At 38.8% G+C, this 24,527-nt stretch overlaps 1 protein-coding gene across 1 annotated transcript in view; it reads left to right on the top strand.

Moving 5' to 3' along the window:
- The window catches only part of RGS22 (regulator of G protein signaling 22), a 59,274-nt gene extending 37,597 nt beyond the window's left edge, over nt 1–21,677 (top strand). Inside the window, exons 16-26 of the mRNA XM_074145959.1 lie at nt 2,750–2,842; nt 3,361–3,527; nt 6,675–6,837; nt 7,452–7,610; nt 9,446–9,505; nt 11,527–11,688; nt 14,659–14,838; nt 16,378–16,539; nt 20,297–20,395; nt 20,991–21,093; nt 21,571–21,677. Coding sequence (XP_074002060.1) covers nt 2,750–2,842; nt 3,361–3,527; nt 6,675–6,837; nt 7,452–7,610; nt 9,446–9,505; nt 11,527–11,688; nt 14,659–14,838; nt 16,378–16,539; nt 20,297–20,395; nt 20,991–21,093; nt 21,571–21,677 — 1,455 coding nt within the window. The remainder of the gene's footprint in view (nt 1–2,749; nt 2,843–3,360; nt 3,528–6,674; nt 6,838–7,451; nt 7,611–9,445; nt 9,506–11,526; nt 11,689–14,658; nt 14,839–16,377; nt 16,540–20,296; nt 20,396–20,990; nt 21,094–21,570) is intronic.
- The last annotated feature ends 2,850 nt before the right edge of the window (nt 21,678–24,527 follow it).

Here is a 24,527-nt window from a genome sequence, read left to right as displayed (position 1 = left end):
TGCTTTTACATGTTTCTGTTGTATCCCACTTCAATTATATCTCTTTGAAACTCAAGAATCCTAGACTATTTGACCTTTCCTCTTAAAAAAGGTGTTCCATACCTTTGTTACACTTATCACCCCCATCTGTATCTGTTATTTTATATTCTTTCGATGAGATGCAAGGACTACTCAAAATCTGGAGGCACTAAGGATTATCCAGTGGCAGAATCATGTTTTCTATTTTGCTCTTTGTTCCTTTCCTAATTGTTCCTATGGTTCTAATTGCCTTTTGACTTACAGTGAACCTTGAGTAGATGTGCAAAATGTAAGCTAATAGCCATCTGCAATGATTCCAAGATCTCTTTACTAAGTAATAACAACTAATGGAAAGCCCTAATTTGGAGCTCACTGCAATGACTTAATGTTTATTGTCATTGAATTCAGCTGCCCTTTTATCATGCAGAGGCTAAAGTGTCCTGAAATCCTGCAGCTCTTCACAGTCAATTTAATTTTTTGCTCTGTGGAATCATTTTGCAAACTTTGTTGTCTCCTAACTCACCTCCTTTTCCAGATAATTTTTGAATGTTTAAAAAAACAACCTCAGTGCAGATCCCTGTGAGACTCCAAAAGGAACCCCACCCCATAATGAAAGTTATTTATTTCTTTATTTCTTATTTTCTACCTTCTAATTAATTCACAAGGGGATCTTCCCTCTCTTCCTGTGATAACTTAATTTCCTTAAGAAACTTTGAAAGTTTAAACACTGAAAAAAAATTACTAAAATGAAATATACTAATCCAAACACATCTGCAAAATATTCTCTTCACTTCAGCATCTTTTATAAGCTTTCATATAAATTATTTTTTCTAAGCTTTCAGCTATAATTGTTTATGATCTGCAGAACACTGTGTAATTGATCAATGTTTTAATTAATCTGAAATTTTATTTACCTTCTATCAGAATAGTTTTACATTCTTTTGTAAATGTGTATTTTCTGTGTGTATTATCAACACTAGTTGTCTCATATCTATAGCCAGTCCTCACTGAGTCAAGTCATTGACTCAGCCGAGTAATATACATCATTTTTCTATAAAAAGGACTCTGCTTTTGATCACGCTCTGAATACAGTGTTTTCATTGCTTTTAGCGGTGGAAGAATTCCTCCGAAGTAAGAACTGAAAATACAGTTTTGCTTTAAGTTAATGTGTATGTCAGTTTATACCCCTTGAGTTAACTGAGGGATAATCTATTGCCCTTTCTGTTCAGAGGACGCTTTTCTTTGCAAGTGTAGTTACATGCAGACTTCTCAGTGCCCTAATAACACAAACATCTTAATCAGAGCACGAAAAAACAGAACTAAATCCTTTTGAGTGCACAACACACGCGTTTGTGAAGAGTTATAATGCACAGGCATAAACCGACCTGTTCTAGGAGGCACTAGATTCTCTTTGTACTAGGCGCAGGCTGATGCTTAGGCACACTCCTTCCCAGCACAAAGACAAGGTCTGCTTTGTATTTTGTTCAGTCCCTGGCTCTACTCTTCCCCTTTGTTCTACCATACAGCAGGATATATTTGGCCCATAATGAAACAAGATATTTTATCAAGAATTAGGTGAGTCCAAAATTGTTTATTTGGGACATGGTCAGTATGTACATTTTTATCTTTAAACGAAGCATGAAAACAGGAGAGTTCCTTTTTATTGTCGACTATCATCCTGTCTCTATCTGCTTTCGGTTTAAACTTTATGAAAAATGTTCTGAATTATTTTCCTATTTACTTTTAAAGTCCGTTTTCTTTTAAAGGAAAGAATACCCAAAAGCACTTTATAACAGTGGAATAGAGTTACACTGAGCCTGAAGGCATTCAGATAACACGGTGATTAGTGTGGTATTCACATTTAGACAAAAGTGTAATGAATATTAATCTAAAAACTCTCTTTTCTCTCTTGCACACAAACTCTTGTACAATAAGACCACGGCTTTCTAATCTTTGTAATGGGTGTGTTAATCAGTACAACGCATTGGCTCAATTTTGCTAAATATCCTAAACCCTGCATTTGAATGGTTTAGTCAGCCAAGAGGGTCACCAAAATGTTCCTTACGCAGTTACCGATTTTTTGCACATAACATGGAGAACTACTCTAGTTATATACATAAGGCTTCTAATTAAGATAAAAAATGCCAATGCTTCACGAGTTCTAATCATGCACAATTTATTATTTTAAGGCATTACCCAGTATAAAACTAAGGAAGGGTACAAAACTGGAAGTCTGAAAGTTTTCACCTTCATTGTTTAAACGATACAGTGTCTTTCTTGTCTTAAATTTCCATTTCTGGAAATCTGTGCCACTCTCTCTTTTTGACATTTCCCACTGAAAGTCATAGTTTTAAGAGCTGTTTTTCTGCTTCTTTGACATACAATTTGCTGGTATAGGCAATCAGGTAAGTCTGACACAATATACACAATATCATTTAGCAATTATTTAAATACAAAGTTCTTTTCTTAAATATAGAAAGGTTAGATTATTTAGTGGTGTTCTGTAGAAATCTACATGAGATCCTACACTGATCTGAAAATTTTGTTCTACCAGACCTTTTAATTGAATTGTTTGTCACAAGGATGTGACTTTTACTGTCTTCTAAACATCACTCTCATTACTGGCAAACATATTCTTTCCTATCCACTGTCACTGGCAAGGTGCCCGTCCAGTTCTCCATCTTTCTATAATGTGTACTGTAGGGATGACATAAGATATTATTTTTATTAGGTGGAGTTGGTGGAAGAAACTCGACAGCTGGACTCCGTGTACTTTAGAAAGCTCCAGGCTTTGCATCAAGAGAGTGGTTCCAAGAAGGATGAGGTAAGACGAGTACCTACTAACAAAAACAAACTCTTTTTCTATCAGAGAGGGTTAACACTTTGAGTATCACACATGAAAGACTGACTACATGTCAGTTTGGAGAAGCAAGCAGTCCAATTTCTACCATTCACTTTGGGTAATGATTGACAGCCATTGTGTTAATTACAAATACAGGTTTTCTGTCAGTTATATCAACATCAGACCACTGTATGATTTGAGTCAATGAGATAGTTTCCATTAAAGTCTATAGAACGTATTTTGGGCCCTTAATCTTAAGTTAATACCTAAATTTCAAGTAAGTTACAGCTAGATATTAATTTATTTGATTATGAAACCTGCACACACTGGTATGTTTAAAGGAAACAAAAAACTAAGAGCTGGAGCCTTAACTCTATTTTCTTAGCAATCAAAAAGCTGTTCTATAGAGACAGGAGTTATCTAATGCAAGGATTATTAGACTGAACAAAATACAGACATGAAAGAAGCAGTTATGTGAGTGAAATAATTTCTTCCCTCAGAGTACAATTGCTGACACTGGTTTGCCACCCTGCCTTGATTCTCTCAAAGAAGATCAGCACTTGAGTCAAGCTCCCAAAGAATCAGCAGGTCCTAGTCTGTCTGACCTGATCCACGACAAAGAGAAGTTAGAACAGTTCTGGACTTTTCTTAATGAGCATTCTGCTGGGTATGTTTCTTCATTGTTACTATTTTACTCATTTCTAAGTTCAGAATAAATCTTTGCTGGGGATCTTGGCTATCTCAATGTTCACAGATTTTAGTCTTTTTAAAAAATATGTTTGTATATTTATGAAATGCACAGGCACATTGTTCAGAAAACTGACTGTCTTAACATTTTTTTGGTTAAAAATTCTCCTGTCATAACATGATGGTATTTCAGTTCTGCTTTCACTTTCTGCTTTGATTAGTGGCAAACTCCTGAGTAGAGCAATTAGCCTATAATGAGTAAAATTTTTTCTTTTTTAGTACAGATTCAATTTAATACATTTTAAAAATTAAAGCTGGATGTTATAAAAATGTACAAATAGAAGACAGCCATATTATTCTCACAGTGTGAGAGCAACCACAGTTTTGTGTTTGCACTGATCTGAACAGAATTAAGTACCAGCTCACAGCAGATACAGCTTATGCAGTGTTTTTGAAAAAGTGGGCCCATTTATTTAAAAATGAATCTAAACAGAAGTTCTAGCAGAAGTAAATGTGAGTTTGCCACCTTTTTTTTTTTTTTTCTTCCCAAGCCCCATACTAATCTCTATCCTGTTTTAGGAAAAAGCAAATATATTTTTAAAATAACTGTTAGCAAGTCCTTGAACTGTCACTTCCTTCCTTTAAACTGGGTTCTCATGAACTGATGCTTTGCATATTGCCTATTGCTTCCAGTCAGGCACTGCTATCATTTTAGATTGGATATTGGTCAGCTTTTTCAAAAGTGTCCAGAGATGGACATCTAGCACAGGATTTCTCTGGCCAAGTCTCAATGTCATCACTTCCGCTTATCATCATAGCTTCCCTTTGTAGTCAGAGAGAGAAATATACACTTCTGGACACAATTTTTCTAATTCTGAACGTAACATCTAAAACTAGTTTGGATAGATCATTCCTGAAGATGGCTATTTCTGCTCACTGACTACAAAAAGACTGTAGGTTATTAGTTCGGATGGAGATTCTTATGCTGTGGGGGTCAATGGTCAAGTGAATTCTGCATTAGTTTTCTACACCAGTGGTCTCCAAACTTTTTGGATCGCACACCCCATCAGTAAAAAATTTTTGAGCATGCACCCTCAATATACGTATATTTATTTTTTTATAAATTATATATTTGTGCTACTGAATTTCTAGTATTTTCTTCCTGCCCCCAATAAATCATCTCACATGTGCCCCAGGGTGCACAGAATTCACTTGGGAGACCACTGGTGTAGAGTTCCTGTCTAACTAGGGAAATGGTAGGAATCACCAGAGAACAGGTCACTGGCTAGTATGGGGTCCTGGAGAGGTACACTGAATTGCCTCTGGGACTTGCTGTCTCTCTGTTAATCACAGACAAGTCTCATCTTAAGTGACAGAGCCAGACAGAAAAATGTTTAATTCATGGAGAAATTTCCTTTTGTAAAAATTCATAATGAAGAAAAACATTTGAGAAAGTCTCACAAAACAGAGCTGGGTCCAGACCTAGTAACTTCAATGTCCAGCTGGCATGATAAATAAAGATCCTTAACGGTACTATAAGCTGAAGGGATACTAGAACTAACGCAATCTGGAAAATTTCAGCAAAAACCAACAAATATGTCATTTGCCTCTTCATCAAAATTTATGGTTCTGTTATTGCCCAATTGTAAGTGATCCAAGTTTCAGGAAGGACAGGCTGCTGAGCACCTAGGCACAAATTCTGGTAAGAAACTAAACAAAATTCCATTAATTAATATTTTCTTAAATATATAGGATATATTCACACAATTGCAGGAGAATTTGTGTTACTTTGGGTTAATGGGTTACCACTTGTTAGTCTCACCAGACTACCTGACTATGCACGTCCTCCTGATCTGTTGAAATGAAAAAGAATGGTACGCTAGGACAAGCTGCCACTGTAAATGGTTTAACCTAACACACTTTAAGATTATATATTTTGCTTTTTAAATCAGATGGATGTATTTGATCAGTTATCACAGGCAGATGCCAAGGAATAACTCCCTAAACCACAGTAACTTGGATCACTTGCATTTGGGTGAACTTATTCGTGTTGTGATGAACTAGCGAATGAAAGAATTTCAGTCTCAATAGAACTTAGGTCTGTAAGGGTCTCAAAAGATTTTTGAAAGGGGGACATCTGTTCTTAAATCAGTTGGATGCTTTTGAAAATTTTACTCATAGATTAATGTTTCAAAAAAGCCACTTATTAACTGAAAGGAAAAGTGAAATAGATTTGTCTGAATTTAATGTTTCATATTTCCTGCTGAGGTGAATGTCGTCATTAAAATGCTCACAAAACTTCAGCTAATAAGATACTATCAGAAAACAGTCATATAAATTAAACTGAAATTGTAGATATGTCACTTACTTTGTCCTCTGGTTTAAAGCATAAAACCAATATATGTTCCATTAAAGAAAACTTAAATTGACAGCATACACTCAAATGATTATGAACAATATATAGATCAAGAATTGCATATGGAGATTATTTGTCACTTACTATGGATAATGAAGCAAGTAGTAGAATCAGTAATTTATGAAAAGGCATCCCACAAAAAGCCCTAGAAACAAAATTTATCATAAATTGTTTTTGTCGTCTTGACTGCGGACTGACTTAAATTCTAGCCCTTCACATGGGGCAAGAAAGGGGGCATTTCTGGGGTTGATGTTCCCAGCTGTCATTCCTGTTCCTTTCTCTGGCGATACAAGGAGGAGGCAGAACAGGGGGTGTCAACTCATCTCTCGGTGGCTCACAGCCTCAGTACTGCTTCAAATTCTCATCTGTTTCATTTTTCATTCCCTCTGTGAGCTCTGCACTATGGCTCTGGTTCACAGTCCCTGCTGGATTTAGCAGCGGCACACTGAGGAGGTTAGTCTTTTCAGGGTACCCCAGAAGGGACCCTAAATTAGATCCTGAAGATGTGTGTTTGATCTGCCTGTTCAGTAAGTGCCATGGTCTCACCAGATGGTACTAGCAAAGGAAAAATGACATAAAATTTCAGTCCAATCTGACCTGGTATTTAGGACTTGAACACTTTGGTGGCTTGTGGTTAAACTAATAACTCCCTAGAATGTCGATGAAATTAACTCAATATTGTAATAACATTCTGTTTAAATTTGTTTGTAGCATGGATCTCATGTGCTGGCTAGATATTGAACAATTCAGAAAGATGTTCCACAAGGATAAAGAAAAAAGGGAGGAAAAATCTAAGGACATTAAAAACAAATACTTAAACAAAAAGTACTTCTTTGGACCAAACAGCCCAGCTACCAGAGAACAACAAGAACAGGTACCAGTTACAAAACCATTCATAAATAGCAATCATACTGAATATGACAGATAAAAGTCCATAAACAGCTTTAATCCAGCTTTTCCCCATAGTATCTCCTCAAATCTTACCTACATTTTTGGCCAGAAATCTGGATCTGTTCTGGTTGTGGGGATCCCCTCCTTCTTGTTTACACTCTTCCTCCCCCACCCTTACAGAACATCTCTCTTAAACCCTGATTTGAGGCCACAGCCAGAGCAAGCACAAAACATCTCAGAAAAAGTGTAAAAATGGGTTTCAGGCAGAGTGACTTCTTCCAGCTTTCTATTTTAGTATGTCAGTAAAGGCACAGACAGTGAGTCTGGGCTGTGGTACTCCAATATATCTTGATGCTTAGGAAATTTACTTGGTCAATCTGGGGTATTATTTGCCGGAGTCTGTATTCTATTATAGGTAGGGACAAATGTAATCTGTACCCTTTTATGAAAAGTACATGTGAGCCTTGGGTAAGCACGCATTAAATGCTTTGCTTACAGTTAAGCTCATGCTTTGCTAAATCAAGGATGTAGAGAGATAAAGGACTTTTGGTATACACAAAAGTTTATGTCATGTGTTATTGTATTTGGATTGCTTAGCTAATACGTTCAGGTGGAGGATGGGGACAAATCCTTCATGATCAACTTTCACCAGCGGTTCTGATAGAAATTCAGCAATGCGTCCAGAAGAGATTAGAAAAACAATGGCTGCCATTGTTCCTGGCAGATGAGCACCATGGGGCGGAGGGACAAGCAAAGGTAATTTTTTAACAACAGCATCACATTCAGGCATTGTTTTTTATTTGGCCCATAATTTACCATTGGGATAAAATGCTTCAGAGGAAAAGCAGCCCACAGCTCACATTCAGTTTACACTAAAAGCGATGCTCGAGCATGTACAGGTCGAAGCATTTAGCTTGATAATTGTGAAGGCAGTTCCTCTGAAGGCTTAGTCTGGCCGACAGTATTATTGTTAGATCCTGAATCTGAAGAAGCTGGTGTTAGCTGTGCTGCCAGCCAGGCTGCCAGAGGAGTAAACTAATCTTTGAATATGGGGAGTGCTGCACTCCCCATATGCCATTCTACTCTAGCCATATACTTGCCCCAAGAAGAAATGGTACTTTGTGTAAAGGATTTGCCCAAGGGGACGAGAACACAAGCAAATGAGTGGGCTTTCCACGCTGTATTCTCTCTGTCTCTCTTACACTGTCCATATTCTGCCATCTGGAGCTGCAATGCATGTAGAAATGACTCAAGGACTTGTGAAACTCTGCTGAGTGGGGAGGTTAACTGTTACAAGCCTTGTTTCCAATTGGTTACTTCAGAAAGTTGCCAGAAAAATGGGGATGAGAAGCCTTTCGCCTCCTGCTGGCTCATTAGAAAGACTGAGGAATGGGCAGAGCTAACATATGCCTTTTATGAGAGTGCCTGTGTGGCTGGGATCTGTGCAGGGAGATCATCCTGCTGGTGGCAGATACAGAAAGACTTGGGGTTTTTTGCACTTCCACAATAGCTCTGAAATGCGAATGTCACAGCAGAAGGAAACTTGACAGTTCCACCAAGCAGACACATAGGCAGACTGCATTGACTCATAAAACTCGTTTTCAGTGATCTTTTTAACATCAATAAGGTTGTCAGAAGTGCATTTGAACTGGATCCTTTTCATTGACTCAGAGCACTAAACAATCTGAAAACTGCAGGTTCTGATAAGGCAAATTGTAATTTTAATAATGATTATGTTAAAACAAAATTTCATAACCCTCTGCCCTTTTTTAGCTGAACTCCATTTCCTTTACGAGCTGTGGCACAAACCCATGTGATAAGGCGAAGTCGCTTCCAGGTCTGGAAGTCAGCTCATGCCTCCTCTTGCACCTGCTGCACTGTGCTGGCAGGGAGAGCAGCCCACGCAGTTTGGAAAATGCTGTATTCAACTCTAATAAACAGTTTACAGGAAATACATACTTCTAATGAGCTTTTAGTCTTTTCCTAACTCCATTTATGTCTGACTGCTCTTTTCTATTTCTTACTGCAAACTCAGAGGATGAAAAGGTCCTTTGAAGAACGTATTTTAGAAGAAATGAAACCAGATGACATTCTCCACTTGGCTTCATATTTCACAGTGACCAAACACTGTGGGCATGCTATGTAGTCCTTATTCAGAAAATCTGCCCTTGATTTGAGGTGTATTTTTGCTACAAAGAAGCTGCAGGATCGTCTGTATTTCTGATACAGCTGTCCAAAGGAACTAAAAATGTTTCATAGAAAAAAAAAAAGTTATAGACCAAAATCTGTTCCCAACAGAATTGGTCCCTCATAACATTATGGGTGAGGTAAACCAGTAGAAGAGCGCAGTTTGACTGCCATTGCCTTTTGTCTTCTCTAACTCCCCAGTGTTAATGAGCACATGCTCATTTACACCTGAACAAGGGATGGTGTTCAGTGTGGGTCCACAGCAAGTTTCAAATTTAAAGATCCAAATGAAGATATATCAACTATTCTAACATTACTTACATTACATAACTCAGTCATTAGAGGGCTGAAGATGAAACAAGAAGAGTTAAAAAATGCAATGATAATCTTTTGTTCAACCGCAGATAAGGGACATAACTGAAGATCTTCCACGCCAAAAACAGAAGACAACCAGGATGTGGAAGGCAAGTGAAGTTTACTGTGTCTCTTGTGTCTGCAGTTTCACTGTCTTTTCTGTTTGGACCTTACACATTGTTCACAATTTCCCTGCTGACTGTGTGAGGCCCAAATGTAATGCTGTCAAAAGCGGGCATGACTGTATTGGCTACAGTGGACTGATTACTCACATTACTGGTGAATTTAGCTCCCCGCTGGATGTTCACGGTAAATTTCTCTCCCTTCCTGGCTGGAGAGGTCATACTTGAAAAAAACATGCTTCTTGTCCTGGACTTTGGAGCACTCTTAACCCTCCTCAAATTGGTATTGTACCTTTAATTCACATTTATCTGTATTTTTCATGCAGTGGACTTATTGGGACAAGCTGTTCATTCCAGCATCTGGTAGTTTATTTATTATTGCGAGTGGATTACGTGCAGACACAAAAGGGAATGTGAAGTATGCAGTGGAGTGGGCAGGTTTAATCATATCTCACAGTATCTGTTTCATTTAGAATTGTATTTTAATCTTACAGCACTGAGATAATATCAATTTTAAACATCTTAAACCTTTGTAATAATACATTTCATCAGATATTTGCCAGTTTTTTCCTCTTGAAGAGCAGTGAACTCTTTGTGATTGCCAACATACAAGTTGTGTACATTTATTCAGTTGAACTTTTATTGTCTGTTGAAATCAAACTGGAGACCCGGTCACCAATTATCTGCGCAAACCATTAGTTCGAAAGAGATCCAAACTCCATGTGGGTTCTGTTAACTGAGTTTTCCCTTTGTCTGTTTGTCAGGAAGACGGTTATTTTCCATGTTCTGCTTCAAGGTTGTTGACCCATAAAATAAGTAGTGTTCATATAGTAGTATAGGGATGGGAGCATTGTTTTGTTCTTCCCATCATGAATATGCTCCAGAAATAATTTTTCCCAAAAGTTCCCTAAATCCAGGCCACAGGGGACAGAACATGTTTGGAGAATTGGAGGAGGGCTGAGAAGATGCCACCTTACTGTCTAAGTTGAGCTGACTTTATTTTAACCAAAGGACCCTTTGGACAGCCACCACCCTCCCTCTCTCAGGTGTAGGCTCTCATCCCTGGCAGGCTCCGCGGCAGGATGCTAAGCATAACCCCTGTTTTTAAGAGAAGCTGCAAAGACCTTCAGCTTAGAATCAAATTAGACTTCCAGGACTGTCTGCAGCAATTAAAAATGTTTCTGTCCCTTGCTGACCATTGAACAGCACTCCATCCCTCCAGGACTTCAAGAGTTTTATACCACTGTTAGAAGATAGTTTTCATTCATCCATCTGATAACAAAGAGGGGGTTGTTTGGCTTGCTCCTCAGTGACAGCACAAGAACTGTTTGTTCAGGAAGGCAGGCCAGCCTGAACTTAATTTCAAACAAACCGTCCCTGCATAAGCCATCTTTCTTTCTCCACCCTTTCCTGGCTGCCTACTGCTCTGTGCTTTGCAGCATGAGGATTTCCAAAATGTCTCGATGACTTTAAATTCTATTTTGCTATTGGTAGCTTTATTCCACAGAGAGCAAACTCCCCAGCTTCTGTTGGTGATCATGGCAACACATTTCAAAGCTCATTTTGTTGGTGAGATCCCTGTCAGAAGCATTTTACAACTTTAAGCTATGTGGTTTCTCTGTTCCTTTTTCTTTGTTGTTTGTTTGCACAAAACTCAAACTGTTCTCTAGAAAAGTAGCCTGTTGCCATAATCAATAACAATAGCTGTTTCCATACTTTATAGGATGTAGTCATATGGTCTAAATCATTGTCAGTCATTTCCTCTCCCATCACGTCTTCCAAAAAATGTTGCCCAAACCAAACTGGAAAAAAAAAAAAAAAAGAAAAAAGAAGGAAAGAAAGAAATGAAACCTTGCCACATTCTATTGTATCCATGTCATAAACTCATAAACTACTGAAAGTTAGGGTCAGTGCAAAGATAAGAATCAGACAGTTTACGCTAACTAATGCCTTTGTTACTGCTTTTTGAAACAAAGTTTATTTGGTACATTTATTTCTTCTTTTGACAGCATGTGGACAATAAGTGTGTCTCTTCATCTAGTGAAATAATTGCTTTCCGCAAAGCGCTGTTGAATCCAGTGACAGCAAATCAATTTCAACGCTTTGTGTCACTGAAAGGAGACCTACTGGAGAACGGAGTGCTCTTTTGGCAAGAGGTACAGAAGTATAAGGTACGGTGGTAAAATGGAACAAGGGGAATATTGTTCAATTTGTAAGCAAATGCATCCATTTCTGCATATCAGTAGAATTTTAACAAGAATATCTCTAGGCATTTTCTTGTTCATAGTAAAACCTCTTTCACTGTTTAACCTGTTTTTCTTTGATAAAAATCCTTGCTTCTTAAGAGTAGCTATTTTTAATGACTTGACTGTATTATCCCTATATTTCTTTACGCTTCTTCAAACTGTAACATTCTTCTTAGTCTCTAAAGGGACACTACTAACTAGCTAATTCCCAGATTTTGGTATACATCTACTGAGCAGTAGAAAATATGCAAGCATTAAAATGTTAATTCTGTTTTTATAGTTACATACTGTTAAATAATGGGATTATTCCTGAATTTGTTAATCCCTCAAAAATCAGAGAAAACTTTTAAATTCAATCAAACGTACAGACGTAAAGACAGTATTTACCCAAAAAGCTTATATGTACAGTGAAGCCCCCAGCTCCCTTGCACTCCCTACAGTCACATTTGACTGCAGCTGAGGGTGCAGCCAAGGTATAACGTGATAGGGAATTTCAGCAGGGGTTGCCTCTCTCCCAGTTAGAATTAGGAGAACTTTTTCCCTTTGTGAAATTGCTGCTGTGTGGGCTGAAACACAATGGGAAAATTCTGGAGTGAGGCTTAAAATCACAGTGCAGCCTCCTAGTAGCACCCTGGACTGAGTGCAGGACACCACAGATCTTTCAGCTGTTCCTTTTGCCTCTGGGATACTGCTGATGCAAAAGTGCTACTGGAGTCCACAGCCTGGAGACTGGGCTCCTGAACACAGCCTGTGCGCACGTGGCAGGCAGGGAGCATGAGGTTAGCTATCATGCTCAGAAATCAGGAGGGAAACACAGTTGATGCTGCAGTAGCAGTTGGAGATCCTGCTGCAGGCACGTGGGTTTATTTTCACTGTTTAGTTTTACGCATTTGAATTTGGGGTCTGCTTTAGCAGCTGAAGCCTCTCTGTTTCCAGGGGGCAATTTCTCCTCCTCACAGAGTCTCTGATCCCCAAGTGAGGAATCATAGGCTGAAATGCTCTCTGGAGCTGCTGCTGTCTCTCTCTTGGTTACAGAGTGACTAGCTTAGACTAGAAACTTGACATGAAGGCACTTGAAGTTCCCTGACATAAATCCTTCTCAAAATATTTGATGCTTTTTTCAGATTTGTGACTCTTCATCACTGCGTTGTGAAGGAAATGGAAACTTTCTGCAAATTAATGTGGAGTGTAGTTTAAACTGTTTTCTTTGTGGATCTGGTCTCTGAAGAAAACCTTCATTATTTTATGTCCCACCCTCTCTCCTTCACTTATGTTAATTTTATTTGTCTTCTTATCAAGAAAAAGTACAATCTGACCATATTTCTACATGCACGCGATTTGTCATAGTTGGCAGTTGATACTCTTTATAGAAGCAAAGGGCTGGAGTAGTAGGAGTGTTGTGGGTCAGGCTGAACTGGAAGAATATCGCCAAAGATGTGGGCAGCGCTTTGCACAGTGCATACTTGTATTGTCTGAGCCCTATCGTGCCATCAGTTTAGACAGAAATCCCTTTAGGAGTCAGTGACTGCATTGCTCCTTGTAACCCATCAAGCTGGCAGCACATCTTGGGACAATCAAAAAACAAATTATTATTTTTTTTAAAACAAATATGAAGAAATATAACTCTGTGGATCATTTCCATCTGTTCCTCTATGTTCATGTCTCATCCCTCTTGATATCATATGGCTTGTTTGTCTTCCCCATTTAAGCTCTCTGCCTTTTCTTCTATGTTAAATGAGCAAAGGAAGCCATAATATATTCTTAGGATATATTGCATATGTTTTTATATTGCCTTACTTTCCTTATTGTAGCTGTTATCATTCTTTTTTTCCTTCACAAAACTAAAAAGTATTCATAATAAAACAAGCCAGCTCTTTCACATACCACATTTCTGGTTAAAAACTCTGGTTTTAATTTCTTTGCAAAGTAAATACCTAGCCTCCTATACCAAAACTAAATGCAAATTCTTCATTTAGAGCACGCTCTTCCTGAAAATCCTCCAGGGTGCTCATTTTGTCTTTAGGAGATGTATGTGATAATCTCCTAGTGTTATAAAAAAATCTTGAGGTTTATGGATAGATGGAAAGTTTGTATTTCAAAGCATTTGAAGGAAGTTCTTTCAATTATTTTTCCGTCCTGCCAAAGTCCAACGGTAGCATCGTCAGAGTGTGAAAACACAGTAATAACAGGTTTTACAAGAACAATGGGATCACATTTAAAAAAGTAGAAACCCCCAATGTTTCTTTAAGATCTCACCCTTGTAAGTCCAGGTTTGTTTTGTATTTTGTTTTGCACAGAGTTATTTCAAACGTTGAGCTTTTTGGGAAACTAGAAAATATTAATGAATGGGGAAACTAGATTTCAATGAATAGAAGATTGTACTGGTAGCTGAAATTGTCCCCTCTTGTGCCAACATTCCTGGTTATAACACCTTGTACCCTCTAAATAATTCCCCTCTTTTCTTGGAGTATTTAGAGCATTTCTTTGTCTTTTAGTTACTACGGCTATGCTAGTCATAGCAGGCTTATTGTGAAAATCAGTGCATTTCACACCTGTAAGTGTGTTTCTCTTTTCAGAAATGCCTCATATTTGCCAGTAACGTACTTAGACTGAAGGCAGGATAAAAACTATCCTGTTCCATCAGAATGTGCAGGCACAGATTATCACCTCAAAGCAATGATTGCTATATATCTGCATTTGCAAACCAGAAGTCCCACTCATGTCTTAACTATGTCTTTGACTGTGCACATTTGCTATAAGAATTTTGCCCTACATACTGAAAAAATCTATTGTATAATTATTTTTGTATGACTACTACTCTTTGATCACTGGGCCCCTGTGAAGGGTCTGAGTCTCTCTCTCCATTGACTGAAAATGCTATTTTTCATCTTTCAGGACCTGTGCCATTCTCATTGTGATGATGCCACAGTCCAGAAAAAGATCACAGCTATTATTGACTGCTTTATTAATTCTGCCGTACCCCCAGCTTTGCAGATTGACATCCCAACTGAACAAGCAAAGAAGATTCTGGAGCGCAGGAAAGAACTAGGACCTTACATTTTTAGAGAAGCACAGGTAAGAAGCTGGGAGAATCTCTGTAACAGATCTGACCAGAGTCTCCGTACCCGATTTTAAGGACAGTTTTTGTTGTTTATGTGGCAATTTGGACTCCATACATAAGCCTGGGCATGAAGGAGAACACGATAGTCATGCATTTCAATGAAGACTGTACGGTGGAGATGAGAGAGGTTTCAGATATTTACTGCTCAATAAACTGGACAATCTCTGACAACTAGCTGATCCTGGAAAGGTGTTATCCAGGTCTGTGCTAGGAATTCTGGCAGTAGAAATGAATTCTGTCTGTGTTTTTAATTGCTTCTTTTTTACCACTTGCTTAATGTCAGAGAAGTAATTCATACTTAGAAAGTCTGTAGGTTTTGTAGTTTATGAAAAAATACAGATGTGAGTAAAGCACAAAGACGGCTTAACTTAATGTCTTTCCCATTTTTATTACAGAAAGTCTGTATTAAGTGGCCGTAGGCAATTTTCTCTCTCATCTTTGTACTAATCAGACTGACCAGCAATTTTTGAACCTTTACTACAGACTTACTATTTTCTTATTCATCGTTACTGTCTCCTCTGACTTACCTTATAAACCCAAGAAAACTAGATCCTCTTCTTTTCCTAACAAACTACAACCAACACCTTTACACATCAACTGTGAGTCCATAAAGTGTTTGGATCACAAAAGATGAATAGTTTGTCAGAGAAGAGGGTTCACACAGGTCCTAAGAGAAATATGAAGTCTCATTTCAGCCTGTCTATACCCAGTGAGCTCCAGAAATGTGGCACAAAACGAAGGGAAGAACTTGGCCAAAAAGCTGTGACTAGAACATGACAGTGACTCACATGTCACTTTCAAGTCTGTTGGGCCAGAAGTGGTGAGGTGCTGAGCATGCTCGCCTCCTTTGAAGCCAAGTTTCTCAATGAGAATTAAACATCTACATCGAAAAATGTGAGCCTCAGTATGTGCAGCAACAGAATTCACTAAGCCCCTCTGTTTGCTTTTCTAAAATTGTTTTTCTTATTCTAGTTCAAAAAAGACCCTGTGAGAGATTATATCATTTAAAAATTATCCAAGATTTGCTCATAGATCTGTAATGTGGTTTAAGAGCCTTTCCAGAGGCAAAAAAAGTATTTCCTTTCTCTTAAGGAGGGAAAAAAACCCCTCTCCCTAATGAACTGAATATTTGAAATACTTGAGCAGAACAGTTGTGCAAAAGCAATTCAACTGGTGTATATTTTATCAGGAATACTTGTAAAAAATGATGGATGTTTTCATTAATGCAAACAATTGTTTAGGGAAATATAAAAAAAGAAAGTGCCTTTTAACTGTGTTTTAGGAAGATTTCTCACCAGTAATAAACACACTGATGAAAAGCATGTGCCGAGCAAAGCTGGGCTGAAATGTCAGGACACAGTACGTGGGAGGAACAAGGCTGTGTATTCAAAAAGAAATAGTTATTTCATTCTCACGGTAAACTACATTTTATTTTACAGTAAACTCTGTTTTCTTAATATGGTCAAGACTGACTCTCTTTTCTTTCTGTGCAGATGACTATTTTTGCTCTTCTGTTTAAATTTTGGCCAAAATTTTGTAAGTTTCGAAGCAATTTGGCTAGTGACAAAATTCTACTTGCCTTGGAGAAAAAAAAAGGAAAAAAGATGCAAAAGAAGGAAGGCAAAACAGCAGAGGTAAGGCTCACAAAGTTTCACGTGACAGCTGACAAACCGTATAAAAACTCCTTCATGAGCAAACATGCAAGAATTCAAATATCCCTTTCTCAGCCTGATCCAAAGCTACCGAAATCTTTTTCTTAGAATTCAGGCTTTACATGCAACCTGGTCCGGGGACGATTAGTTCCCAATCCTGCCAATGCACATACATGTGTTTAACTTGAAGCACATGAGTCAATGGAATACTCCTTTCATTAAGCAGAGGGGAAAACGTATTTGAGTCATCTTTTGTGCCAAGAGAAGAGCAAAAAAGAGGGCTGCATTAAAAAAGAAATAAATCTATGTACAGTCCATGTGTACAATGGGAAATAGCAGACCTGTTTGCACTTTCATTATGTACTGTCCTATTTTAGAATTTACAGTCCTGTGTCATTATTGAAAGAAAAAACAAACCAAGCCAGATTTCATATCTATTTTTCAGAAGGAGCATTTGAAAATTCTGCCTTGTGTAGTCTTTGTCTTTTCTTGAGTATTTCTCAGCTTTGACAGTGAAGTTGTTAGACTGTTCACAATGAGTTTCCAGACAGTTTCAGTGCATTAACAGAACTGTGACCTCTACATCGGAATGCTTGCTTGTAAAATTGTTTTTGTTGGAATTTTATTATTAAAATATAATGGATTTTTTTTTTCTATTGATTATAGGCTTTGCAAAAGTTTATTTTTTACAAAATGTAATTGTTTGGCTAGCTTTGAGGAGAGAACATTCCTTTAAAGGCAGAGAAATTACTGGACTTGCAAACTATCATAAGTAGCATTAAAAGACCTTTACATATTTTAAATACCATGTACACATGTGTTGAGATGTTACTTGTGATGAGAACCACATGAGAACCTGGACAGATAAAGACATATATGCCTGTAAGAACATGTACACATTGTTATCCTCTTTTAGACACATGAAAACTGAGGACCAGTGAAGCGTTACTCAAGGCCACACACCAATGTCAAGTGAAGTCTAAAATCCAAGAGCTCTTGTTTCTTTCTCCAAAGCACGTTGCCTCCATACAGATATGTCTGGCAAGGCCATTGGCAATACTTATAGCACAAGAATGCAATATTTCAAAGTAATGCACTTTTGCGTTTTCACAGACTTATTTTTTCCATCTGTTTGTTGCCTGTCTATAAGATTTCTGATTAAGATCAAGGAAGTAAAGAGCAAATCTTGGCCAGGAGGGCAAAAGCCTAGCTTTTATGGGGAACAAATGGGAAAGGTGAATTACCCTTCTAAGCTGGGAAATAGGGTAAGAAATTTTAGAAAGTGACAGGCAGAGAATGCATGCAGTTCAGTAAACAGTTTGCAGACCATTCTTCTCACAAAATGTTATCAGTAAACCAGTTGCCTTTTAAAATCTCTTGAAAGAATAGCTGGAACAGATAAGTTTTTGAAACCTTTCTTCCCCTCTATTATTGTTTAAAGAATTTGCCATTCCGTGTTCTCTTGCCTGAGATTTCTGTCCCCTCAGTGACAACGTAACTATTCAAATGATTCAGTATCCCTGAAGGATACTGATAAGACTCATCCAACATAAGCGATAGCAGGTTCACTTGGCAGCTTGTAGAAGGTGATGATTTCTTGGCATTTAAAATAATGTCTATGCTCCTCTGCCCCACTAGGCTCATGCTGAAGGAGAGGAAAGCTCTGGCAAGGGTTATAAATGATATTTTTTTTCTTATATGTATATTTTCTTCTTCCCCCCAAATCAGTTGCCATTTTGGATTTATGTCAAACGGAACAATCATTGTCCTGGGGGAGGAATTTTACTTTCTCCTTTCTCACAAATTTGTCCCTTGGGTGCCCAGTCTACCTGGGCTCACCTCACTTTCTGAATGAACTGGATAAGAGTTGGACTTGTATGTAGTATTATGGAAAAAACGGGCAGTCAAGGAAGTTTTCACTGGATCATGATGCATGACTTGGTATTATTTGACTATCTCAATATTTTTTGAGTGTGCCTATTTGTTATTTATGGGGCGAATCCTGTTGAAGGCTTCCTGGCAATGGACTCGGTGCAGGGGAGGAGTGGCTGACTGTGAAGGATGCCATGCAAGCACTGTACAATGCAGAGACCTCTTTTAAGCTTGGTGTCTGGAAGGCAGGGATTGGTAGGTACAGGGTGAAATAAACTTGAACATTCAATATAATGTGATTGCTTAAGTACTGAGCTGAAATAGTTATTTTAAAAGATATTGGGGAGAGTATGGTTTGCTTCTGTGTTTTCACATATCTGCCCTTAGTGTGGCACAGCTTTATGGGCTCATCTTTGTATGGGCCTGTCTGTGGATTTGTTCCTTTGTTAACTGCTAGATGCACATGCCACATACTTTAAAAAATATCATTAGTCACTTTTTGCAGACTGCCTTGATGCCAGTATTTGTAATTTGTTGTATACACAGTTGCATTTTACTTTCAAAATAGATTTTGGATGTCTTGCTTTCAAGTGTACAAAATAGTTTCAACTTACACTGTAAATCTGTACTTATTCTTTCCGTGCCCTTAGCAGAGAAAGGTAAAACCTATTTTGGCAAAACGAAAATAAGCATTAATTTTCCTTTTCCATGTTTCCCTCATCTCTCTTTAAGCTTCTTAGCAGTAAGCTTATTTGTTAGTAAGTGGTATATTGTCATGGGATATGATATTACCATAACATTGCCTAATTTGATATGACAAAGCATTACTGAAGACCTCACTCGCTTCACTATTCTCATTGAGAAAGCTAGCAAACATAAACTGTGGTATATTAGCATACAGACTACTGCTGTATTTGCTTTGGCACCCTTGATCCACCAATTTAGTGTGCCACAGAAGTTAGTAAGTCTGCTTCTGGAGAAAGATAAACATCACATTGCCTGGCCAGTTCTATACCTAAAAGTCACCTTTATAGATGATGGCTTCATAGGACAGCGAGGATGATGAGGAAAGAAAAGGGACCTTGAGAGCAAGGAATTTGGATATTCTGATCCTTTTCATATCTTTCAAGGGCTTTCTGAGTGACTTTGGGAACCATTTGACCTCATTTTTTGTCACCTTCTCATTTGCAACATGGGAAGGTTATATTACTCGCCTCATGGGGATGTCATGGGGTTAATTACCTGAGGTTAAATATGACAATTGATAAATGTTCATAAAGAGTTTTGGGATCATCTGACAGAATGTGCAAAGCTGCAGCCTTTGTAAAACACTGAACCAATGTGAAAATGACAAATAGTTAATCACCAGAGCAGTTTACCAAGGGTTACAATGCCTTGTCCTTCACTGCAATTTTTTTAAATCAGATTGCCTGTTTTCCTACCATGTATACTGTAGTTCATTCACAGCTACTGGATCAAGCTGGAATTAATCATGACAATCCTACGTTCTACATTTATACCTGAGGCCAAATTAGAGGATCACAAAGGCCTCTCTGTCCTTAAAACATGCTATGTTGCAGATCTGCCCTCTCGCTTAACTATATTTTGGAGTAGGTATTGAATCTGAAAGGAAGATAGTCGACAGGAGTGTAGGGGTGAGGAAACTCCAATTAGGACACAGAAATAATTAAAAAACCCAGTATCTTCTGCTGTTTTTTATTATGACCAGCATGATGAATTATGAAGTATGAAGCTGGACATTACAAAACATTAGTGCATATGACACTATCTCATCTCCAATGACAACTTTTGCTTCCTCAGACTTTGCTTTTTACTTTAGCTCAGTAACTATTGTTTATATCTAATTATGAGTTCTTCCTATTGGCAGGTTAAAGAAGTGGGGACAAAACTCATCAGCAGTACTTTGGTAGATGAGATTAGCGCAGAGACAGGATCAGCATCATTTTCAGAAGGATATGGGTTGCAGGTGAGTAATAAAAATGTTGCTACAGATATCACTCAAGAGAGAGAAAATGATCTTGGGAGAATGGGAAGTTTGAGTTTGGTTTGGAATACTGCTGTCACGTGATTCTTCAATAACTGTTCTTTCTTCTACAATTAACTTTGCTGTTATAAGTTTATCTACCTGTCAGTGACCACTTTTTTACTTTCTTTGTTACTTTTTTTAAGACTTAGGTTCTGAGTAGTATTAACGTCTAACAACATATCAAGCCCTTTAGGTGTGTAGATTTAAAAGGAATCTTTATTTAAAGAACAATTGAAGAGAAGGAATTTCAATTCTGAAATAAGAAGCTTTTCATTACTTGTGAAATTCATATCCAGAAAGAATTTGGTTTAGGCTTGAGTTGTGTTCTGCTGATATGCAGAGATTTGCTTATTTGCAGCAATAGTATTTTTCCCACAATTCCAGAATTGTCATGACAAAACTTCTCTTCTTGATAATTGTGATTATTCAATAACAGGGATATAACATAAACAATTTTTTTGTCTCACTGTTGAAACGGACCAGGAACTACCAGTGATATGGTCTGGAGGCTGATGGTTTTCAATGGTTCTTGCAGGCTTCCTGGTCCTATTCCAAGTACGTAGAAGCCTTGGCGCGGGAGAGAATACACCTTAAAATGGAAGATGATCTGGAGAAAAACTCATCATCATTCCTTACAGGTTGTTAACCAAGCTCTGTAGCTCAGGAGGACAAGCTTATAACTTAGGTGAAATTCTCTCAGCATAAGGACTTTGTTTGCTCTCCTTTGAAGCTACGTACATAAATCCCTGCCCCTCTTACGCTGTCTGCAGAAGAGTTGCTCCCTGCACCGTACTTGTGACTGATAAGCTTTCTAAGAAAGGGAAAATTAAAGTTGTAGGGTATCAGCATTGTCGTTACTGCACAGGTCCTACTGCAGAGACGAATACGGCCATTTCTTCATTCTGTATGTGGCATGGCAATCCTATTTTGGGGGGACTTAAAAGGCATTGCCTCATCATCCTGTGAGCTGGGTATATCCTCTTAGGTCTTTCCCAAGGATATTATGACCTGTTTTTTCATTAGATAACTCAATTTAGAAGTAGGGCTAGCAATAACACTATGTAATATTAAAACCACTCAGTTTCCTATAATTTTAATTTTCTTTCCATACACAGGTGCTTCATATATGTCCTTCCTAAAGCCTGGAAACTCTGAAAAATCTACCATTTCTCCAAAGAGTAGTATGATTTTGGAGAAACACTCAAATCTTCCCAAGAAATAGAAAGTGAGTAACAGACTGCCAAGAAGTGTGCTTTGAAATTTGGATTCTTAAAAGCTAGTTTTTCCTGCTGTCAGTACTGATGCTCATTAGTAGAAAGTTATCCCACACCAAATCACGTTTAACTGAAGCTGTACAGACTCAACATGAAGGCAAGATTATTTTTCACTCCAACCATGGTTAGTGGACCTAATGTTGACCAGATGGAATTTTGTTGCAAAATGGTAGTCTCTGAAATGCAGTTATCTAAGCTTTCCAGTTAAAATATTTTAAATAAGAGCATGAGATGACTGGAGGAAGCTCAGACCCCATGGTGTTACTGGCAAGGGCCTGACACAGAACTAGCAATAGATCATCTCTGCTGAAGCCAATTAAACATTAGAATGGGAGAAAGAAGTGGGACAGCAAAGAGATCTGCTAAAGACAGAAAAGCAGATTTTGCTTCAAAGCTTGAATTCCTAGATGGAAGAATCCCCTAGAGGTTTTGTTTTGTTTTTTTAAGCCTATGCTCAAATTAGATGGACTGAAAAAAATTAATAGAACTTAGACTATTGCTCCCCTTCCTTTTCTGCTCCTTCTTTCTCTAGAATTCTAATTCAGTACTTCAACACTGCTATTTTAGGCAAGTTGGTGTCCTGCCCTTGCTAGTCTCTCCTGTGGCAGCATTTTCTGTATGTGGCTTCAGAGAAAACTTCAGAATTTCTTTATCTTCCCTCGTATTGTCTTTCTGCCCTTTTATTACTTCCTCTAGTTGCAGTTAAAGTCATCCAGTCACCTTGGACCTTATGCACCTCTGCAGGTGTTACTATATTTCATAGATTTATGCCTTTTTGTACTGCAGCTCTGCTTCACACGCAGCTGTATCAGTGTGTAGAGGTCTTGCACAGGGGCTTTGGTCCTGCTTTGTAGCTGAGAAACCTCCAGCTGGTCTCAGCACTCAAAAAGGGCCTACAAGGTAGCTGCAGTCATTGCTGCAGACCAGCCCAGCAGTCCCTGGCCCACCCTGTGATTCAAAACCTGAGAGCTGCATTCCCGCCAGGCATCAGGCTCTGGTATGGTCTAACACCCTGAGAAAGTAGAGGTCTTGAGTCTTGAGTGGTTTGAGATGTCTTTCTCACCAGCTTCAGTTGCAGCCTGCTCTCCAATACGACTGAAAATTTGTCTACCCTGCCCCTTCCCTCCCAATAGCTCAAGTGTTGCCACTACATTTGAGTGGTTTCCTCTTCTTCCGTCATGACCCTCTGGTGGTTCTCCTCAGCCATGCTCTCTGCTGGTCGAGTGAGATACTTACAAAAGACCACTGCTGCTCTTGATGGGACAGCTTCTCTCCGCTTTGTTACAGAGGAGGTCACACCTTGTGTATTGAGTATAAATGGCAAGGTGCTGGCAGTGGGGGGACTGTAGTGGGGGCCTCTGTGAGGGGGGCTGCGGCTGCCCCATGCTGGACACCCTTGGTTCCAGCCGGTTCCAGCCAACCCACCACAGGGCACAGCTGAGTCCTGCAGCCAAGATGGTGGCACCTCAGGGAAACATATTTAAGAAAGAGCAAAGAAATCCAGAGGGGGCAGGCAGGAATAAAAAGAGTGAAAAACAACAGAGGAAACACCAAGGCCAGAGAAGGTGGTCTGTGGTGGAGCACATATTCCCTGCAGCCCATGGAGAACCCACACTGCAGCAGAGGAAAAGAGTGAGAAGGAAGAAGGGGATGCCCAGTGCCTCACCCACTGCAGTGTGAGTGTAACCTGTGGCGGTAACAAGGAGGGGAAGAGAGGTGCTTGGAGAGACCTAGAACCTGGAAAAGGTGGAGGAAAAGTGTTTTGTCTAAGTGTATAAATGTTCGCTTTTCTTGGGTTTGTTTCCCACTACCTGAATCAGTAATGATTTATCCTAACTGGCAATAAATTATTTTTCCCAATTTGAGTCTGTTTTGCCTGCAACAGTAATTGGTAAGCAATCTCCTTCTCTTTCTCTTCCCTGTTTTTCCTCTTTTCTCCCCTTGTCCTGCTGGGGGAGAGTGGGGAGTGAGTGAGTAAGCAAGCAGCTGGGTGGGAGACTGGTTGCTAGTGAGGACCAGTCCAACCACACCTTGTTTCTCTTTTTGTGATGCATTTATTGAAGAACTGTTCTGACTATTTCAACTGGCTGCAACCCAGCAATGACTTTCTGTTACCTTTTGCAGGCAGATTAAAATCTCTCTGAGGAAGGGAATGCAGAGACATTTAACGGAGGTGGGCAGGAGGCACAAAAATAATGTGCGTGCAAGGTTTGTCCTTATGTTTCCAGAGCTAGGATGATGACTTGGAATATTACTAAGAACCACAGGACATTAGTCAGGGGTAGAAAATAAACATCTTCCACATCAACTGGTTGCGATACTGACTCTTGTGTTACTGATTTGTTTAATAGTACACCGTGAGGCTCAAGTCAGACTAAGATTCTGCTGAAGTATGCATGGTACAAACAACCGGGTGGTCTTGGTCCTAAAGATCATCAAACCCAGTTCTTCAGTGCCTGATCTAATGAACAAGTAAAACACTGCATTGAACTCACAGCCCTGAAGCAGCGTCTCGGCACACTATGTTCTCAGGACTGCAATTCATGCAGCTTCTATCTGTCAAGGATAACTCATGAGGTGTCCAGGCTATCATAAAATCAAACTGTGTTGTGGTTTGCTCCCAGTCCAGCCTGATTCCTGATCCAAAGTACACCTCCTGCCTCATTTCTGTATGGATCAACAAGGAAGGCTTAAAATACATCAGGACACAGATGTGATTGAGAACTTCTGTAACACATCATTCCTCCCACAGTCAGTTAGTCAACAGAAGGTTGCAGGACCTCATAGCTCTTGTGTAG

The sequence above is a fragment of the Numenius arquata genome, chromosome 3 (assembly GCF_964106895.1).
Source record: "Numenius arquata chromosome 3, bNumArq3.hap1.1, whole genome shotgun sequence".
In the NCBI taxonomy this organism is placed as follows: Eukaryota; Metazoa; Chordata; class Aves; order Charadriiformes; family Scolopacidae; genus Numenius; species Numenius arquata.
The sequence above is the reverse complement of the archived record's forward strand: the minus strand, read 5'-3'. Positions and strand labels throughout refer to the sequence as shown.